Source organism: Podarcis erhardii (assembly GCF_964252035.2).
Source record: "Podarcis erhardii genome assembly, chromosome: 5".
In the NCBI taxonomy this organism is placed as follows: Eukaryota; Metazoa; Chordata; class Lepidosauria; order Squamata; family Lacertidae; genus Podarcis; species Podarcis erhardii.
Window position 1 is genome coordinate 34,443,523 of NC_138509.1, and position 20,059 is coordinate 34,463,581.

The 20,059-nt window shown below is 40.4% G+C and overlaps 1 protein-coding gene across 4 annotated transcripts in view; it reads right to left on the bottom strand.

Annotated features, from left to right (window-relative positions):
• The window catches only part of PRKG1 (protein kinase cGMP-dependent 1), a 652,365-nt gene that overhangs the window by 119,689 nt on the left and 512,617 nt on the right, over window positions 1–20,059 (bottom strand). For all 4 annotated transcript variants that reach the window (XM_081861792.1, XM_081861791.1, XM_081861793.1 and 1 more), the window contains 2 exons: window positions 9,339–9,416; window positions 4,748–4,842 (listed from right to left, as the gene is read on the bottom strand). In XM_081861792.1, the coding sequence (XP_081717918.1) occupies window positions 4,748–4,842; window positions 9,339–9,416 (173 nt within the window). The remainder of the gene's footprint in view (window positions 1–4,747; window positions 4,843–9,338; window positions 9,417–20,059) is intronic.

The following is a 20,059-nucleotide window of genomic DNA, read 5'->3' on the forward strand; positions in this document are numbered from 1 at the left end:
GGTCACACACACATTCCCAAAGTTCTTTTGGGCAGCAATGATGCTGAGTGAACTCTTGAACGTTGAAAGGTTGATCTTGATTCAAAGTGGAATATACAACTTACTTAACTCAGATGCAGAAGACCTATTTGCTCTGTTGGATTGTGAATTGACTCCTATCAGCTATAGCTTTGGGATGTTCCTCCATTCAAGGAAAAATAATACCCTACTCTGCTTGGCTTTATGTGAAATAAGAAACAAATAGGATGAGAATGACCGCTCCCCACTTAAAACGGGGGGCGCCTTTTGCGTGGACGCGTGCAGCCCTGGATCTGGAGTGGCCCCATCAGCATAGGCTTTGCCTTCCCTCAGGTGGGATACCTGGAGGTCCCCGCCTACCCCAGCGAGTTGTCCAATCCCACCTGGGGGAAGTGTTGCCAGGGAAACCAGGCCAGGTAAGGGGAGGGATTACCTGCCCACACAATAGAGGGTGGATCTTAATTGTTGCGATACCAGGGTTCCCCGTTAAAGGGGTTTTTGAAGGGAGGCTTTGGCCGTACGCCGAAAGGTCGTCATTGCTCTCCCCTGCGGCGGCGTAACGGGGGCGGCTATCTCTGCTTGAACATATGTTCTCCAGAGCCGGCCCATCCCCCCCACACACACTGGATAACCCTGATGCTCCCTAGGTCCCCGGCTGGGGACTAGGGAGGGAGAACGCCCAATGCCTGAGCCAAGGTCTACCCACATTTGAAATTTAATAAAGTTGTGGCCAATTTAATCCCATAGCACGTTGTCTAGAGTCGTTATTCCACATGACGGGGGGACCACTCGGGATCTGGGGACTCCGCCTGTCCACGCAAATATAATGATTGTACTGCACAGAAAACCTCCCGGGGTCTAGAACAGAAAAAATAGGTGCTAAAATGAAAATGTAATATTTGTATTTGTGCCTCTGAATAATTAAAGCATGCATGCATAACCCCCACCCGCCACAGGTATATATTAAAAAATCAGCAACATTGCCCAAGCCACAGTGCATTAGTGTTCTAATGCATATTGATTTCTGGGCAAATATCATCTCTATAAGCTCTTAAGAAACTCTCTTTGGCGCTTTTTACAATCCACAAAACTTTATATAGATTTTACGCTCTAAAAAATTCTATATCTGAAAACCAAACTTTCCTAATGCATTTTTTCTAACTATTCATGGTAAGTTGGGGGTTTGAAACTCTAGTGAATACAAGCAAAAAGACACTGCACATTAGGCAAGGGAGCATAAGAGGAGCCAAAAATAAAATCCCGAACAGATTATCTTTCATGCAAAACTGCATGAAATCTAAACGTCATATCTAGTGCAGTCTCCTAGTTTTGGGGCAAACCCTATAGAAATGTTCCTCCTTGTGTGTCACAGGACACACAAAAGGATGGCATTAATTTAAGATTTACTAGTGTGCAATAAGGATACGGAACACATTGTAGATATCTATCAGACCACAGAAAATAGTGATTATAATGGAAAATGTCACACACAGGGAAGCATAACAAAGCTTGTGGTCAAAGGAGCATTTAAAGATTTAAAAGGGGGGAATGACCAGTAAACAGAATAGTACAGTGCCCTTGTCAAATGGTCCATCAGATAGCAAAGAAGATGAAGCTCAACCAATAGTCAAGCTAAAGTTACCATCAACAGACCTTCTCATGGTATAAAAGATGGGTAGTTCCCTGATGTGCACATACTTTCCAGATTATTTTTTAAGCCTCATGGAAATTTCCCAGAATTTTAGTACAAAACATTTCTCCTAAGGGCCACATTTTTTAAAAAAAGCAATTTACTCTACTACAATGGCTTTCTATAGGTTATTTGCACTGACATGCATTTTTGTACACTTTTTGTTGTTGTTGGAGAACTGCCATCTCACAAAAATGGAAGAAATGAGAATTTGGAAGCACAGCTGCATTTCACTTTGTGTATTTTTTTTATTTATTTTTTGGAAATGCAAATTAAGTAGGTTTGCATTAAAATGTGAGGTGTACCAAATTTCTCCCCATCTCTAATGGTGGCATGCTTTTGTTCAGGGTTCCAGCTAGCCAAACATGCCCATTTTCAGGATACTGTTTTCCATTTCTTCACCCCAGCCTGATTTTCTGGTTTGTTTCCCACAAACAGAAACGCAGCATCCTGTAGTCTTTCTTCATGTCCAGCCCTTACTAAATATGGGTGGGAATGTGTATTCACAGTCCACCCTCCAATATTCTATTAATAGTACTTCTGCAAATTGGACTTCACCTAAGCCAAAACTGCCTTCTTGTTTGCCAGTGTTCTAGGTTTGGCAACATAGCTGTCGCCACTCAGCACCTGAGTTTGCTATCATAGGGTGTGATGGGCCAGGCTGCCTCGGAATCCCTCAGGCATTAGCCATTCAGAGTGAGGGAAAAGCAATTAGCTTCATTTGCCCTCTAGGATATAATTTAATTCCTGTCATAATTTTATTTGTATGTACAGGTTGCCAGAGAGGAAGAAGAAAGAAAACATAGTGTTGCTGCAGCAGTTGTTTTATGCAAACTACTATGGAAAAAGGAGAGAATTAGCACCAAGGAAGGCTTTTTTTTTTTGCTCTAAAAAGTCAAGAAGTTGGATCAGCCCAAATATTTTTTTTTCTTCCTGTAGTTGTAAGAAATTAGATAAGATTGTAGAATCAGCTCATCATTAGGAGCTTCACCCTCCTTATGCTATGAAGAAAGGTGTTTGTGGGGCAACACTGCCATGAGGAGAACATACAACACAACCTCCTCTCATATGGTCCATGCCTTCTGACTTTGCTTGAGTGATCTGTGAAGGAGCCGCACTGCAGCAACTTCTGCTGTGCAGAGATTCCCAGAGCTGGAATTGTCCTTTCAAAAAGTTTAACATCTCATAATCACAGAGTAAATATTCACAGCACTGGTTTAAAGGTCTTGCCCCGTATGAGAATCAACGGACAACAATCAGCTAAAATGCCAAAGAGGCTTTGAAAAGATAATGCTAAAACGCAGGTGGGGGAAAATGATCCAATCTGTGAAAATAATAACATGCCAGCTGCTTATCTTGGGCAACTATTCACCAGCATATTTCACTGATATGTAGCGATATCTCAGCAATTTAACAAATATTGCTGAAATCAAGTCTTGCTCGAACACAACAAACTTGCTAGCAATCTAGGCCCTGCAGGAGTTCAAGAATGTATTCTCATTCAAAAAGGATTTGCATAATTAAGCTTTCCTCTATAAACTGGGAACGCTTGATAAATATTCCCACTGTTTCACCTGAATTTCAGAAATCAAAGTAATGGAGTATAATGTACAAAAATTGCCCATGTACCCTTGTCAATGAATAAGAATTCAAATGAGTAAGAGCTGCCATTTTGGAATAAATAATATCAATACAAACTGCTTAGGGAGATTCATCATTTCATTTTGAGCATCTGGTCTGTCAGGGAAGAGTTTCTGCTGAAATGGATTAGTTTGGTTTCTTCTAGTTTTTACGTTAATTTAATGAAGGATAGTTTATAACAAGACAACTATAAAGTATCAATACTGGGAGGTGATGAGGAACACTCTGTGCTTTGTGTACCAATAGAGTAGAATGTGTATTATCTATTATATGAAAGAATGGAGCTGTACACGACAATAATATTTGGTAAATATTAATGCCTATCTTAGAAGTAGGGATGCCTGAGGAATTCAGTCTCTGTAAATCTGATATAAACTGAGTTAATGTGCACCTCCCAAACTAATGTGCAGAGTAGAATTTAGATCAACTAGATTTCACATTTCTTGAATGGCCCAGCTCAAAATGCATATTAAAATACTTTTCAAAACGCTATTTGAGGAAAAAAAATGTTTAGAAATGGGGGGGGGTGTTTATATGAATTAAAATGTGAATTTGTGCAGGAATTCTTAAATATACAATGCAAATTAATGAAAACAACAGGACAGGCTTAGGGCAGATAAAGATGTTTCTCTAGATAGCACTCACTGGGCAGTATCTAACATAGTACTTCTGCTAGTGCAATGGAACAACTCCCTTCCCTCCCACCCCAGGCCCTCCCCAGATTTGCTCTAGAGTGTTTAGGGAAAACACAGATTGGGGGTGGTTTGGAGGGGTGCAAGGGAAGGAGGGGAAATTCTAATTTGCAGCCCAAAGTCATTGCGCTCTTGGAAGTACGTTGTTGGATAATGACCCCCTGTCTCCAGTACTACCCTGGAACAGGTGAATAAGGAAGGAGATTTTTCACACCACAGCTATGATCATCGGTTTGTACTAGTGAACTGCCCCACCAGCCACAGAGTCTTCTCTTCACCATTCTTGCATAAAGTAATAAAATACAAATCTGAAAAGTCTATTTAGCAATCCAACCACAGCTTTATTTTACATCTTTTGACTTCTTGCAATGCCCCAGCAAAGTTCAATGAAGAGAAAATAAAAGAGGGGAAAGTGGGAGGCAGGAATGAAAGCAAACATTTTAGCAGCTTGATAGATCATTTAGAATCATAACAAGGCTTACATACAATTGCAAAGAATTATAAATCATATGCAGCCTGCCTTCTGCTTTAGTACAAAACGATGAGTGAGAGTGGCCGAGAATTCTATTTCCTTAAGTTCTAGCTTACAATTTAGCACAGCTTTCATTATAATGTGGCATTTATGCCACTAATTTTTCAGCTATTCAAGACAAACGTTACTTGAAGCAAATCTAAATTGTGTATGTAGGCAAAGTTTAATACTTACCCCTGGAGTGCTTTTTCTCCAAACCAATCTCCCTTTCCTAAAGTACGGAGGAAGATTGAATCTTCTCCAGGCGAATCTTCACGAGTAACATTTACCTGAACAGAAGAGTTTTTAAAAAATGACAGTGAAAGGATATTGGCTCTGAAAAGGTATATTGTACTGAGAAAAAGCTGTAAACTAAATTTTCTGTTCATATGCCAGTTCCATAATGAAGCCTTCAAGAGACCTGTTCCAAGCTAGCATTTTCAAACGTAGGCCCCATCTTGAAAAACGGGGCTATAATACTGGACTAGGAATCTTGCAAGTGTTACTAAGTTAATTTAAGGGTATACTACAGAGCACGGCATTTCTATGTGCTGCTCTGGTTCGCCAGAAGCGGCTTAGTCATGCTGGCCACATGACCCGGAAGCTGTACGCTGGCTCCCTCAGCCAATAAAGCGAGATGAGCACCGCAACCCCAGAGTCGTCCGCAACTGGACCTAACAGTAAGGGGTACTTTTACTTTTTACAGAGCAAAAAGAAAAGATGTCATATCAATACTTTGCTATCCTCTTCATCGTAACACTGTGGTGTCAAATACCTAGATTTTGTAAAAGCATCTTATGATGCAGAATATCATGTGTTTCTCCACCCAAAGCCAACAGATTTTGTTTCACATGATTCACAACACATAACTAGAGCTGGAATGGGCCAGTTTTCTAAGTCTTACATTTATATAAGCCCTGGCTCATCCTTTTTTGAAACAGAAAAACAACATAAATACTAAACAATACTCAACCATTTATGCAGTTCAACAACAGGGTTATAGGACACACACAAAGAACTCAAGTTATATTTTAAAGAACTGAGAAAATACTTGGGAATCTTTTTTTCCTTTCCCAGAGGTATGACTGGCTCCATCGGTTACTATAGGGGTGGGGAAAAGATGCTGCAGAAGATAAATCTGCGGGGGGCAGGCCTTCACTGGGGCATGGGGACTTTGTCCAACCCCTAGATTTGGCCCTCACGTGTTTTAAAATCATCAATATGCAATGCAATGTGGGTATGTGGCCAACTTTCAGAGGGTTGTGGGTATCTTTGCCAGCTGAAACAATTGCCAAAGCGCACACAATCCCTGACTGACAAAGGCTTTGCTCAGGCAGTACAAAGCATTTTTCAGGCGGAGAAGGCAGTAATTCTTCTCCTGATGGATTTTCATCCAAGCGGGGGTAGGGGGAATGAAGGTTTTAAGAGCTTGCATCTCTCCTTTGAGACAGGCAATTTAACAAGCCCATGAAATTCATTCCTGAGCCTGGCGCAGGAAATGTTCGCTCACATTCCCAGTTTGGGTTGATATATTTTTCTCCTAATAGTTTCACAAGGCTGGAACTGAATGTTATGGCAGGTGCTGGGTTGCTGCCCAAAATAGCAGCCCCTCATTCTACCCCCTTGTTCATAATGTCCGGAATATGCTACATGGGACACAGACGACATCATACAGCTGCGAGTTTTCCTGTTTAAGAGTGGAGAATGGAAACTTGAATGTAATAAAGTCATGCAACATCAAGGATCTCCAGATATTTAAGGGAGAATGAAAAAGGCATGTGGGTGAGGGGCTCATATCTGTCATAAGGTGAGGTTTCAGACTCAGAACTGGCCCAACTTCTGCTGGCAATTATGAAAGGTGGGGCTCCCCACCTGCCAGTCACATGACATCATATGACACCAGGTGATTCAACTTCAAAAGCAGGCTGCAATTGATGAATCAATTCAAACTATGGATGTAAAGGAAGATTCTCCATTTGCAGCCATGGCTTGAATTCAAACATGTGTCTGATTCAAGACGCAGTGGCAACTGCAAAGGAAGAACTAGAAGTGCACACGGTGACTGCATTCCTATGGCAGTTTTCTCTAACTGTTAAGTTCTGCATTATATCTGAGCTTTCACACGACGTAAAGCCACTTCCGAAACTATAGTGGAACATAGTGTACGTTTAGTATCTCTGTGTTATTTACTTCCAGAAAAAAAGCAGTTTGCAAATAATATGGAAATGAGTTTTAAACATGCTATATTCCACTATAGTTCTGGAACTAGCTTCTACATTGTGTGAAAGCTCCAATATAATGTGGAAATTAACAGGGAAACATCGTGAAAGTGGAATAAACAGCTATCTGAACGCTCATCATGTATACTGCCAGTTCCTCTTTTCCAGCTTTAATTTGGTGCTTTAGCTCTTTATTCTGTTGTCAGAGAGACAGAAAAAGGCGTCAAATTCCAAAACTGAACTCCACCCACAGGTGGGAAAGGAAGAATTGGGAGTGCATTTCAATTTCTTTTGAATTTGGTACTACAGCTTTACCTGTCCCATGCCTGGTATCATATGACATTAGATGATGGGCAGATGGGTGTGTTTTGGGCCAAGTCACAGCACAGGTCAAATGGGGAGGCTGAACTGTTGTAATTAGGCCTGTAGGCTGAGGTTTCCTACCACTGATACTAAGCTTCATTATTCCCTCTAGAAAATCTAATCCTCTGCATATCCTCCTAAACACAGTTGCCATGAAATCAATTGCTGGAGTTATGGCCAGGGAGGTGGGGGTGGGAGGAGAGAAAACTAATATGTAGTATACTTAACATAAATATAATAAATCCACTTTATTAATTTCTAAGGTATTTACATAACTTATGCTTTGAGCTTAAGTAAATATCCAACATTAGGGTCATTATGTTCGGTTACCAACTAGTCTTTGCTCATTCTAATTACCCTCCACATTAAGCAAACAGATAAAGCAAAGTTCACATCCAGTAGCTGAGAAACAGAAGAACTGCAGATTATGCAGTTTAAGGAGGAGGTCTCCATAACAGGTCAGAGACAGTTGCAAGTTTGAAGGCCATGTTTCTGGCAGGCTGCCCTACATCCTTTCTCGATAAACAAAGCTGATCTCTGCAATAAGAGGCAATGCATGTTCAGGACTTTCCATCTAACTTATTTTGTCTGCCATACTAATTTGTTTCATCCTTGTTAAACAAAACATATTAATAAAAATTAAAATAGAGCACAGCAAAACTATTGGGGTATAATTAATACAAAGCATGTAATTTAATGTAGAATGCACCAACAGTAAAATATCAGAGCCAGATTAAAATATTACTAAACTGGAAATAGATTTTTTCTCAAAAAAGAACTCTACTTTCAGCCTGCTGTAACAGTATTTATTTATGCTCTACATCTTTGGTTTACTTTGTTTATTAGTAATAAATAAAGAACTCTACTGAGTGGGCACTTCCACTGAAACCCTACCACCTACCATGGGGCCTGGCAGATTGGAGAGCCAACAGAAGGGCATACAGAATAGTAATCAGATGAATCAGCTAGAGACAAGCCATAAGATTCATATGGTGCAGACTATTTAGACAAGTAAAGATGATAACCAGCACATTGAATTGGTCTGAAAAATAGAAAGAAAGCTTTTTCAGACAATCTAGAAATGGAATAATGTGCTCTCATAACCTGGTCATGATAGATGTGGCACAGAATTCTGCACCGACCACAACACAACCATGACTTAGCATTGGTGACAGGCCAAGTACTCCCATCCTAACCAGATTTTCTATAAAAGAAGTTGAGTTCCTTTCCAGAAAATAATAAAGATAGACAGTTTGGCTCACCCCTTCCCTCTTGCCTGGTCATCCCATCCCTGAATTGTCTTCCCTGATATTCCCCTGATGCCCCAAACCCCTTATACCCTTCTGTTCAAATTATATTTAGTAATGGCACACTAGGAGCAGAAATGGCGGTGAAGACTACAGCAAGGACAGAGATAAGCCCTCTCCAATCTTTCCCTCTAATATGCTACTACCATGCAGGACCAAAAGTCCTGGCAGCCCTTGCAGGTTGTAGTTTTTCCAAGGGTTACTGCCTCTCTCCTTATCTTAGTCTTTGATGCTGCCTGCCAACACTATTGCTGCCTCACTTTCCAGTACAAGCGTTATTTAGGGGGAAAGGGATTAGGGAATCAATGAACTGATGGTGAGGAGGTCTGAGGTATTGGAGAAGCCAAAGAATAAATTCTGGAGCTTCTATCTGAGCCTGTTCATCTTTAATCTGCACATTGACAGTAATTCACAATTTATGTAAGTACCAAGTTTCAAAACTCTTGAGATTCAAAAGCCGTTTGCTATACAGTCTGAGTGGGCTGACGTGTCAAAACAGATGCAAAAACTCCAGAGAAACGTGCAGATCTCCTGGATATAACTTTGTTGTATTATAAACCAGCGTGTTTATATTTCTGTACAGATCTGGGGATCGTTCACAGGAGTCTTATCGTGTTTGGGAAATGTAACAGGTAAATTAGTTTTAACAGCTACACAATCATGTGATCCCTGCAAGGGAAAAATGTGTACAGCTCTGTGTAATAAAACTCTTTAGGTTTTTCATTTGAAAAGTGCAGCCTCCATCGCCAACACCAAGTCACAACATCAAATTAAATGTGAAATATTGCACCCCCCTTGGCACTGCATGGGGAAAAAGCGAGGGTTGGTGTTACATCCCTATAATATGCAACTATTGCTTATGACATGCACTTTAAATAGGGTGCCACAAGAGCTTACCTTGCCTTTGCTGATTATGAAGAAAGTGTCCCCGCGAGCACCTTGCCTGATAATGTACTCTCCATTTTCATAGTGCGTCTGCAGAAAATAAAAAATTACAAGAACAAAAGAAATGTTGAATGCTTGTCACCCAACTTGCAGCTTTACAGTTTCATAACATAATTCTTAGTGATGCAGCAACAACAACAACTTTGTTCAGGCATTGCAACTTGCATACTTTAAGAAAATACCTGTGGCTAGGAGTAAAAACAACTCAAAAGAAATAAACAGTCTTTGTCATAGTTTTCATCAAAGTATATTTCACACACAGTCATATACAAAACTGGTGATTAAGAGACGCTTCACAAGTCCTCCTATCATTGTTTGTAGTAGTAATTCTGCTTTTCACTTTTCTCATTATCAGTAGTCATGATGAAATGGCAAGATAATATAATTTTATTTCTGAACCAATCTGAATTTGGCCATTTAACCCACCAAAACATCCAGTCCTAAACTTGTCATTTGCAGAGGACCCAAGGGCATATTTTCCTGTTAAATTGACAGTTCTGCAAAAAAGGAAAGGTCCTTCCGGCAGAGCAGGAGCTTAAAGGTAGCTGATGTCAGTATAGAGGCTACATTCCCAAAGCCGGGGGACGGGGAGGTTCCTCTTGCCCAAAAATTAAGTCCACTGAGGTAGTCAGTTCTTCTTCAGCAAGGATAATCAGGGGACAGTGTCTTTTATCAAAGTTTTAAATTACATTGTTCATTAAATGACATTCTATTATGTGGAATTCAATGTAAAAAAACAACAACCCTGAACAAATAAGCATTGAAGCATAAAAAATGAGGAGTATTAAAAAGGTGTAACAAAGTATAGACCTAGTTTCCTTCCAGTAAGTTGTTCACCATACATACTGATTTGCTTGCAAGGAAATTAGACAATGTCAGCTATTTATTATAGCTCCCATATAAAACACAGTCACAGCAATATGCTTGTTCCTCAACTATGAGAAAAAGCAAGTGTATGTGTGTTTGTGTGTAGATCAGGAAAATAGTATAGGGGAAGGCCTTGAGGGATTATTGTCTGGAGTAATAATGGATTTTCCACATCTTGCTTGCTTAGGTCCTAAATTTAAACCAATAAACTTTGGCTGTGATCGCTGTGTCTCTATTTGGGGTTCGGAGACAGTGAATACTTCCATGAGAAGTAATCAGGGCTGACCCACCCATGAGGCAAAGTGAAGGGGGCAAGACCCAAAGGGGTGTTCCAGCCTTCAAGGAGCACATTACCAGCTGCTACAGTGCCAAGAGTGGCTGTAGCCACTTGGAGGCTGGGTCAGCCTCCTCCTCAGCAGCCCCCCCCCCCCGCTAATTCCACAGCACCTCTGGGCAAACAGGCAGCACTGCTGGTCTCCTCCCACCCTTGAGGAGGGAATGTGGAGACTGCCCTCTGGGGTGTCCTGGACAGGCCTCTTCATCCTGTAATCACCTTTATTTCCCAGATCAGCTGTTGGGTGAGGTTAATTTGATTCCTCACCCCCTTGTTCCCAATGTAGATCTTCACTCCCCCTCGTCTCTGGCGGGGAAGCACCATTTTGTGGTTAAACTCAGCTGCCAAAATACCGGTATATCAGGCCAGCTTTGGAAGTAATCACATTATTGTTTTTAAAGGGGGAGGTTTAGAAATAGTAAGGTGCCTCATTTTAATTTCTGACAGGACTAACTGCATGGCAATTATTTGTAGAATGTAAATAATAAATTTATTTATTAGTGGGATTTTTTTTTATTAACCTCAGGGAGAAATTGTAAATTCTTCATGGGGGGGGGCGTAACCAATAGGAAGGCCTCAGTTATCCAATAAAATAGCATAACATTTCATAGACGCTGTAGCTAATTATGCCCTGAAAGAATCGAGAATTTTCTTTGTTTTCCCCGTTTTCCTTTCCCTGTTTTGTAGAGGCAAACATACATTTCAATGTATTCTATTAACTGTTAGCATAACATTACAATAACGCTACGACTTGTAAATATATGCAAACTAGTTGTTGTTTTTTACAATGTTAATACCCAATACCTTGAGGCAAATAATTCTACTGTAAAATTATCCAGAGTAGCAACAGAATCCTATACATGTCTACTAGAATTAAGTCTTATTGGATTCAGTGATGCTTTCTCCCAGGTAAAAGTTTATAGAATACCATCCTGAAATTATATCCAATTCTTATGTTTAAATTATTTATTTCTGAAAGAGCAGCACCCTTCCCCATCTCTTTTCCAAAAGAGACACCTTAACTCTTTTTAGACTCCATGCTCTTAATCGTTCTAGCTGCCCTTTCTGAACTACATTCAGTCATGCAATATCCGTTCTGAGATGAGGTCAGCAGTATGGCAAGCTGTATTTCAGGTGAGGATGAACCATTGACTTCTATAATAGCATTATGGTGTTTTCTGTATTCCTCTCTATCCCATTTCTTACAAATCACACTCCAGGCAATTTACCCATGTAGAGCAATGCAGTATAGACAGTAATACAGGAGACACATTACTTACTTCCATTCCACTAATGTGAATGGCACTACTGTGATTGACATTGAATTTCATTCACACTAGAGAAGTTGAATTGCTAAGGTTAAGAAAGGCCAAGCATTATTAAATCCTCCTCCTCTTGGAATAAGTTAATTGTTGGTCCTAAATATAGTAGTAGTAGCAGTATATAAAAAGGTAAAGGTAAAGGACCGCTGGATGGTTAAGTCCAGTCAAAGGCGACTATGGGGTGCGGGGCTCATCTCACTTTTAGACCGAGGGAGCCAGTGTTTGCACACAGACTTCTTTCCGGGTCATGTGGCTAGCATGACTAAACCACGTCTGGCACAATGGGACACCGTGACGAGTACCAGAGTGCAAGGAAACACTGTTTACCTTCTCGCTGCAGTGGTACCTATGTATCTACTTGCACTGGCATGCTTTCGAGCTGCTAGGTTGGCAGGAGCTGGGACACAGCAACGGGAACTCACCCCGGCAGATTTGAACCGCCAACCTTCTGATCAGCAAGCCGAAGAGGCTCAGCGGTTTAGACCACAGTGCCATAATAATAATAATAATAATAATAATAATAATAATAATAATGCTCATTGCGATACCCAAGCCAGGATGGGAAGGTGCCTTATATATTGCATAAACACAACTGAGATTTACCAGTCAAAACCCTGAGAGATAATCTGCTTATATGTGGCATTCATGGGTTGTTGTTCTTGCTAGCACTTGGTGATGAAATGGCAGGGCAGTAGGTGAGGCAAGGTATAATGTTAAAAGCATGCTGCCCCTTTCTGGGTTTTTCTTGCTATAGCCCTAAGGTCTTCTGCTGTCTTAATGACTCAATTTTTCAACTTTGCTATCCGGCATATCTCCCCATGGAAGCCCTCTGCAGATACATCTTGCATTTTCTGGAATGCAGCTGCAATTCCCTTAGGTAGCAGTTAGCCAAGAATAATAGGGCTCACAATGGGGTATTTTCACTAATAGCAGAAGCTGAAGGATCACATGAATCTTGACAATTAGGCAGTGTTGCCAATAACAGTTACTTGGATCTCTCATTAAGTTCAGTGGAAAAGTTTACTGCACTATCCAATGAGCAAAATGGGGAACATAGTTTTCACTTGCACAGATGCAGTCAGCACTTTTTATGCCTTTTCTCTCCCCACAGAGGGCTTAATGGAACTGCCAAACTTATTTGGCAGTTCCATTATAAGTTTGTATATGTGCAGGAAATCTAAAATGGGTCATTTTTGTGAAATACCCAGCAAAGCCCTAACAATTTATGGTGTGTGTTTTTTACCACTGTAGATTATTTGTTTTCCTCAATCAAGCAATTAGTTTTTGTATTATTCAAATAACCCCTTCTCAGAAGCAAAGTCAAACACCTGCTAGATCCTCTTAGGATTATAAAAATAAAAAGTTTGTTACCATTTAAAACTGTCATGTGAAGGTTTACATTAAAATTTTGGTAATTAGATTTCTAGCTGATTCAGTTTGCATTTAGTAGAATACTGACACATTGAACAAATGAATAGGTGTTAAACCACAGCAGTATACAACAATTCAGAGGTGGCACTCCTGATGGTTAAAGGAGACAAGCACAAAATTGTCACAAAATTCTAGTCAAACTCATAATCTAACCTCCCTCCTGGTATTGGGGATGCTGAATCTTTTCCCGAGGTACCTGAGCACCTAGGGGAGATGTCAGAAATGACACCCCAGTGCTCAGTAACACATGGGACATGTATCTTTAAGGATGTTGGATGTTCATATTAAGGTCTCAGGCTCCTTGGGAAACTACAGTGACCTGGCAGTGGTTGGTTAGCCAAATGTTCCACAGAGACTTAAAACCAGGGGCATTATGGTAATATTCATCTCCTTTGGTTACTCTACAACATTTAATAATGAACGTTTATTGTCTTAAAAGGCCAATGGCTTAATTTATTGATCCATCAGTTAACTAGAGCAGACTAATAATCACAATAATTTATGACAACTGAATGGGGCTAGTCATCTAGATAGGCTGGTAGACCAGGATGCTATCAGAAAACACATACAACTAATTAGGAATTTTAGAATGAAGGCTGCAATCCTGTCAGTGGTACTTGTGGGCAGGATTAAATTCCAGGTGAACAATTAAGTTAAGCAGGGTGACAACAAATCATAATCAAAGATAGTTGATTTCATGTTGATAATTTAATTCTTCCAGCTACTGTACTTACAATCAGTCTAGGAATACGGGACAGCTAGGAGAGTAGCAGTTGAGTTATTAACAAAGATTGAGAACTGCTATTAGGAGGTCTGCTGCCTGGCGATGAATCTGTTTGCAGGTGGCAAATGATGATTGCTTATTGTTGTTGCTATTACCATTTTTATCTTAGTCTGCCTTTTGGTCAACAGGTCCTCAATATAGCTTACCAAAATACACAGAAATATAAAGCATACTCAATAAAACCTCTTTAAAGCAATCACAAAAACAGTTCCTGAAGGAAGTCTGCTGCATGAAATGAACTAAAACAACCCCTTTCCATCAATATTGCATTCATTTCCCAAGAAGTGGTAAGAAGAGGATTTACAAGCCCTTCACATTTTCCCCTATTTTGATCTAATTCCTGGAGCCATTCACTTATTCAGCAGTCACATAATAGCTGGAAAACAACCTCAAGTCATGTATTCTCTGGTTATTCTATTAATTGGAGGAAGTGAGAAGTGGTAGCGTAAAATTTCTGCTAAACATCACTGGATGACAGCGTGCCTTCTCTGGGCTGCTGAATGTTGTAAAACCAAGCTCTTGAATGGCGCTATAATTGCATTTGACAGATGTCTTGACTGTAATCTGTATTTAGAGTTTATGATGACTAGAGCTTATTTTAGGTATTTAATATATTGCCCTACGTTACCAAATTCCAGGTCAGCTTTCAAAATATAAACTGCGTATTTTAAAACAACAGTATCTCTAAACATCAACACAACAAACCACAGTAAAAAACAACAACACACAACTTGTTATTAAAATCAACAAATGCTTGACAAAAATACTTCTTTAACTGTTGCCAAAATACAATTAATGTCATGGAACATGCCCAATTTGGGAAGATTGTTTTCATGTATGTTTTCTTAATTAACTCGTTTTTATTTCTTAACTTGTTCTCAAAAAGCAAATATGACAATGATCAAGTTTTACTGATACCTGAGTGTCATTACCTGGGACCCAGGTGAATGTCATGACCTGAAACCCACTGGGGTCAACATAGCAGGCAGGCATTTCTGAGCATACATTGCTCTCATACATTGCTTTCACAGCCCTCATATTTCTGCTTTGAGTCAGTTTCTGCTGAACAATAGCTTACAGTCCACTATCAGCAGCTAGCAGGACAGCAAGGAGAGGTTTTGCCGATTAGGAAGGCAGGAGATCTGCCAAGTTCCTTCAGGCTAGCTGGAAGGTGAAGTACAGAGTACCCCTATACTGTACTGACATGCTCTCACCCTTTGTCACGGAACAGGTTTCTGATACGCAACTGACCTCAGCCTGCTGAGCCTGCATAAACATTTTCAGTCACAACCACAACATATCTGTGCCATTGTCCTGCATAAAGGGATATAACTAGCTAAGCAGAGATTTTTCATGCACCTCAACCTGTCTTTTTGCTAATAAGCAGGGGTTCGCTTATCAGCTTCACATACCAGAAATGTGAAGTGGCCTTGAAGAGACTAGAAGCTCCAAAATGATCGCTTCATGTAACAGACGACCAAAAATGCAACATTTTGAACAAGACAGAAGAGGAGTGAATTTATAAACTTTGTTCAGAACTATCTGTTGCCATGCTTATTTGTCAACCAATTAGAAGTAAACATGAAGAGTCAACAAGCTGTCCACAGATTCTGTTATCCAATCATGTTGCTGAAAGGGATTGTTCATGAGCTAAGCATGTAAAGAAAATGTTCTAAAAGTATCTTGAATTTTGTATTTGGGCTCCAGAATTTGGAGAACTCCTCTGGATCATTTATTCTTACCGCAGTCTGCAATAAATCTGAACCCTTTCCATGACATTGCTGTCTTTATTTAGCTAAAGAGGACTGGCATATTTCCAGACCCCCTTTGTAGGGTAGCATTACTACTCCTTCAATAAATCCTTACATCATTTGCACAAATACTAAATAGGAAATCAATATTGTGCAACAGGAGCTGGCAATACATAGTGCAAACCAACATACTGGCAATTACATTTTCTCTTAATTTGAAAGACATTTCCTTTCCCTAACTATCCCTTTTTCATATTTTGCCACAAGGAAAATATATATATACTTTTTCTGGTGAAATACAGGGTGTTGGTTTAAAAGAAAGACGATTAAAAAAAAGATTAATTGCAGCTGTTCATACAATTTCAGTGACATGCTGCAATATAATTGTATTCTTACAGCCTAGATTGCAAGGCTTACCATACAAATCACAAGGCCTTAAGAGATGCACATATCAACAAAGAAATTATTACTTAAGCCATGAGAAAAGTTACAGTATTGTTGAGTTGCATAGCTTTAGAATTATGCAAAAGTGAGACACATAGAATTGTACAGTTGGAAGGGGGGGGGTCATCTAGACCAGCCCCCTGCAATGCAGTCATACACAACTGTTCCATGCAGGGATCAGTCCTGCAACCATGGGATTATCAGCACCAGGCTCTAACCAACCTCAGCCACTTCCATCTGATCATGGAGCACGGAGCACTCCTTCACACAGCACATAGGTAAACTATGGAATTCTCTGCCACAAGTTGTAGTAATGGCCACCAACTTAGACCACTTTAAAGGGGTTTAGACAAATTCATAATAGCAATAAGGCTATTAATAGCTACCAGCCACAACAGCTGTGTACTGCTTCTAGTTTCTTAGGTGGCATGCCTCTGAATACCAGTTTCTGGAGAATTAGGGAGAGGGTGGTTTTGTTCATGTCAAGCTTATGGGCTTCCCAAAGGCATCTACTTGGCCACTTTGTGTGTAGGTCACTGAAACAGATGGGCCTTTAATCTGACCCAGCAGGGTTCCTCTTTTGTTCTTATTTATACCCTTGCAGCAAGTCACCACAAACAATATTTTGCTAAAGCTGCTATTTAAAATGAGAGATTTTTTACAATTACTTACACACACACACACACACACACACACACACTTTCCACTTAAAATAGTAGGGTGCCATGATAATGAAAACAATCACAAACATTCCTTTCAAATTGCAAATATGGCTGAATCAATTTGAATGTTTAACATCCATTTTCCTCCCTAGAAGGTACAGAGTCAAAAATGAAAATCTAACCAAGCTTATTTCTAATACCAACAAATCAGGCAAACATTTTGGACCTTGTACGCTTCAATGAAACAAAACAAAAACCACCTCTCTCTGAACCATAATCCCAGTACATAAATAATCCCAGTACCTATGTTAAAACCGAGTAATCCTCTGCACCAGAAACCAGAGTTATTAAGAAAAAAGGATACTAGATGTTATGAACTGGCAGGACAACAGGGGGAGGAAGGGGAGGATCCCAGCAAGGGCTGTAGCTGGGACTGGGACACACCAGGGCAAGCTGGGGATGGGGAAAGAGAGGTTGGTATAGGAAGTACTCACAGGGAAGATGATGATGAGGTGGGAGTCAGCGCATAGGAAGCAGAGCAGCAGCACCCATCACCAGAGTGGGCCCTGTCTCCACTAACACAGCAGGCTCTGAGGTATAGGGAGCAGCAGGCAGATGCTCCAGAAGGCTGAGGCAGGCAAGGGCCCACTAGCTAGCTCTGGGAGGAAGTGTGTGATTCCTCAGTTGGAGTAGGCTTGGAACAGGTGAGGGTCATATGCCTCGTCAAGCCCAGATGCTGCAATCAGCAGGCAAAGTATAAAGGGGCAGCAGAGCTGAGGTGCTGTGTCTGCTCAATTGCCTATGTTGATGGGCCTTGATTTGGATGCTCCTGGACCTCCATGGGACTGTGCTTCAGGCTTGACTCTAGTATCTTGACTGCTGGCCTTGGCTACTTGGATTGACTCTGAACCTCATTTCCTGATCTTTGAATTTTGAACTTTGCTTGCATGGATCAACCCTCGGACTCTGAACTTTGGCATACTGACTTGCTGGCAACTGTAGCTTACACTAAAGCACACACTTTATTTTGTGGCACTTTTGAATCACTCTGTTGATTAGAAATCTTGATTTCATAATTATACCACTTGTGATATGAAAGTTGAAATTCCATATACATTTGTAGCTGGCATTTTACCTAGGCAGGAAAAAACAATGCCCAGATTCTTGCCTAGCTCCTGGACTTGACCGCCTGTTAAGCAAGTGAAATTTTTTAACGTAAGAAAACCGGGAACACAAGTTCCTAAAGGAAAGGGCTTACTATTTCCTAAAATCCAAGACAAATAAAATAACAAGGGTGCAGTACATTGCAGTGGACAAAATGCTAATTCCAGCCAAGGGAAGTGAGTCAAATCAAATCCCTGCTCATCCATGAAGCTAACTGTATTATCTTAGCCAAGTCACGCAAGAAGAGTTTTGCTGGGTCAGGCTGACCTAGGCCAGCAGTGTAACTGGTCAACCAGATGCAGCGAGTTCCATCCTTAGTTATGAGATAAGTATGTTATCACTTGAAAGAAACAGCAATGTGATTATTAGATCCCCTTTGAAACCTCTTGCCTGCTGGAATGTTAGGATTCGTTTTGATGTTACTGGCTTCTTCTTTTTAGTTCCCCCTTCTCAATATTCTTTAATTTACCCCATTTCTTAATTAAACAAAACAACAGAGAAGTGTTCGAGTTTACTTGCTTTAATGTTGGAGTATGTTTCCAAGTATGCCATCATTTTGGCACCATGTAATAGTTGTGAATGTCAACCAGGCTGCTTGCTCAGCGCTCAGAGGATTCCCCCTGCATTTGGAATCTAAATACAATATTGGCCCACTCCACGTAGAGGGGCTTCTGCCGCACCACATCTGTCAGTTCTGACCTAGCTATAGGGATTTGGTAAATAAGAAAAATGATGCAGGCAGCTCATGTTATAGCCTCCAAGCATATAGTCATTGTGACAGCTAATATTTCATTTCTACTGCTAGACATCTGTTATATCAAAGTTGTAAACTGCTGATGAAGAATCAAGTATCATGAATCAGGGGATTAAAGTTCCTTTTGCTGTGTATAACAAAGGTCCATAGAGAGAAACCAAACATGATTCACTCAAAACTGACACTTGCCCTTGCAGCTGGTGTGTAACATCTAGGAATCACTAAGGCTTGCACATTGTACAGCTGGATGTATCTGCTCCTGTTAAACAATAAACATCTAAAGCTGTATTTGAAAGGCATGGATCAAGTTCTTTACAAAAGCCTGCAAAATTTTCCTGTTTCTGCCTATGTTTTCCTATGAAAACTATTTCCATTTTTATGAGGGCATTTGATGCACAATCCCCCCCCCCCACGGGAAGCTGGGTTTCTGGTGTTTTCATGCCCACCTGATAGGCAAATTGTTTTCATCTAACAAGTTGGTGCTGAACCGCATGCTCCAATGTCTGAAAATGATCACTATGTATCAATGCACAATGGTGTCTGAAAAAGTGCACAACAGCTTGGAGTCAGTGTGTGCTATGCCATGTTTAATTGCCTTTGCAGGCATTGCTATTCCACATGGCTTCATATCTGAAAAATATCAGCATGTATTAGTCCACACCCAGTATAAATCTAGTGCTTTTCTGAAAAAGTGCACAACTGTTATGAAAAACTGAGCGACATCACCACACTAAGTTTTTTCACTTTTGTTTAACATAATGGTGTTGTATTCTAATGAACACCAAAAGAGCATTGTGAAGTTTACATGGGATCATATAGGCTGGCAGTATGGTCTTAGGTATTTCCCAGCCTTGCTACATAAGATTGATCTAAATTATAGATTTCAGAGACTGATCTTGGGTGCTCATGGATACAGAGAATTTGGAATACCATGGGGCTATGTGTCTATGTGTCTTCCCAATCAGGCAGCTAGACCTCATTTGGCAAGCAAAGATGCTGGTCCATGTACTAACATGTTTTGGCAACTTTGGTTCAGTGCACTGTGTTGGCTATTTGCAGTATGGTAGCGCTGCAGAGAGCTTGCTGGGGAGACCATGCATTAAAAAGGGACTCAAAAATAACTTAAACAAGGTTTTAATTACAAAAACAAAAACTCCTTA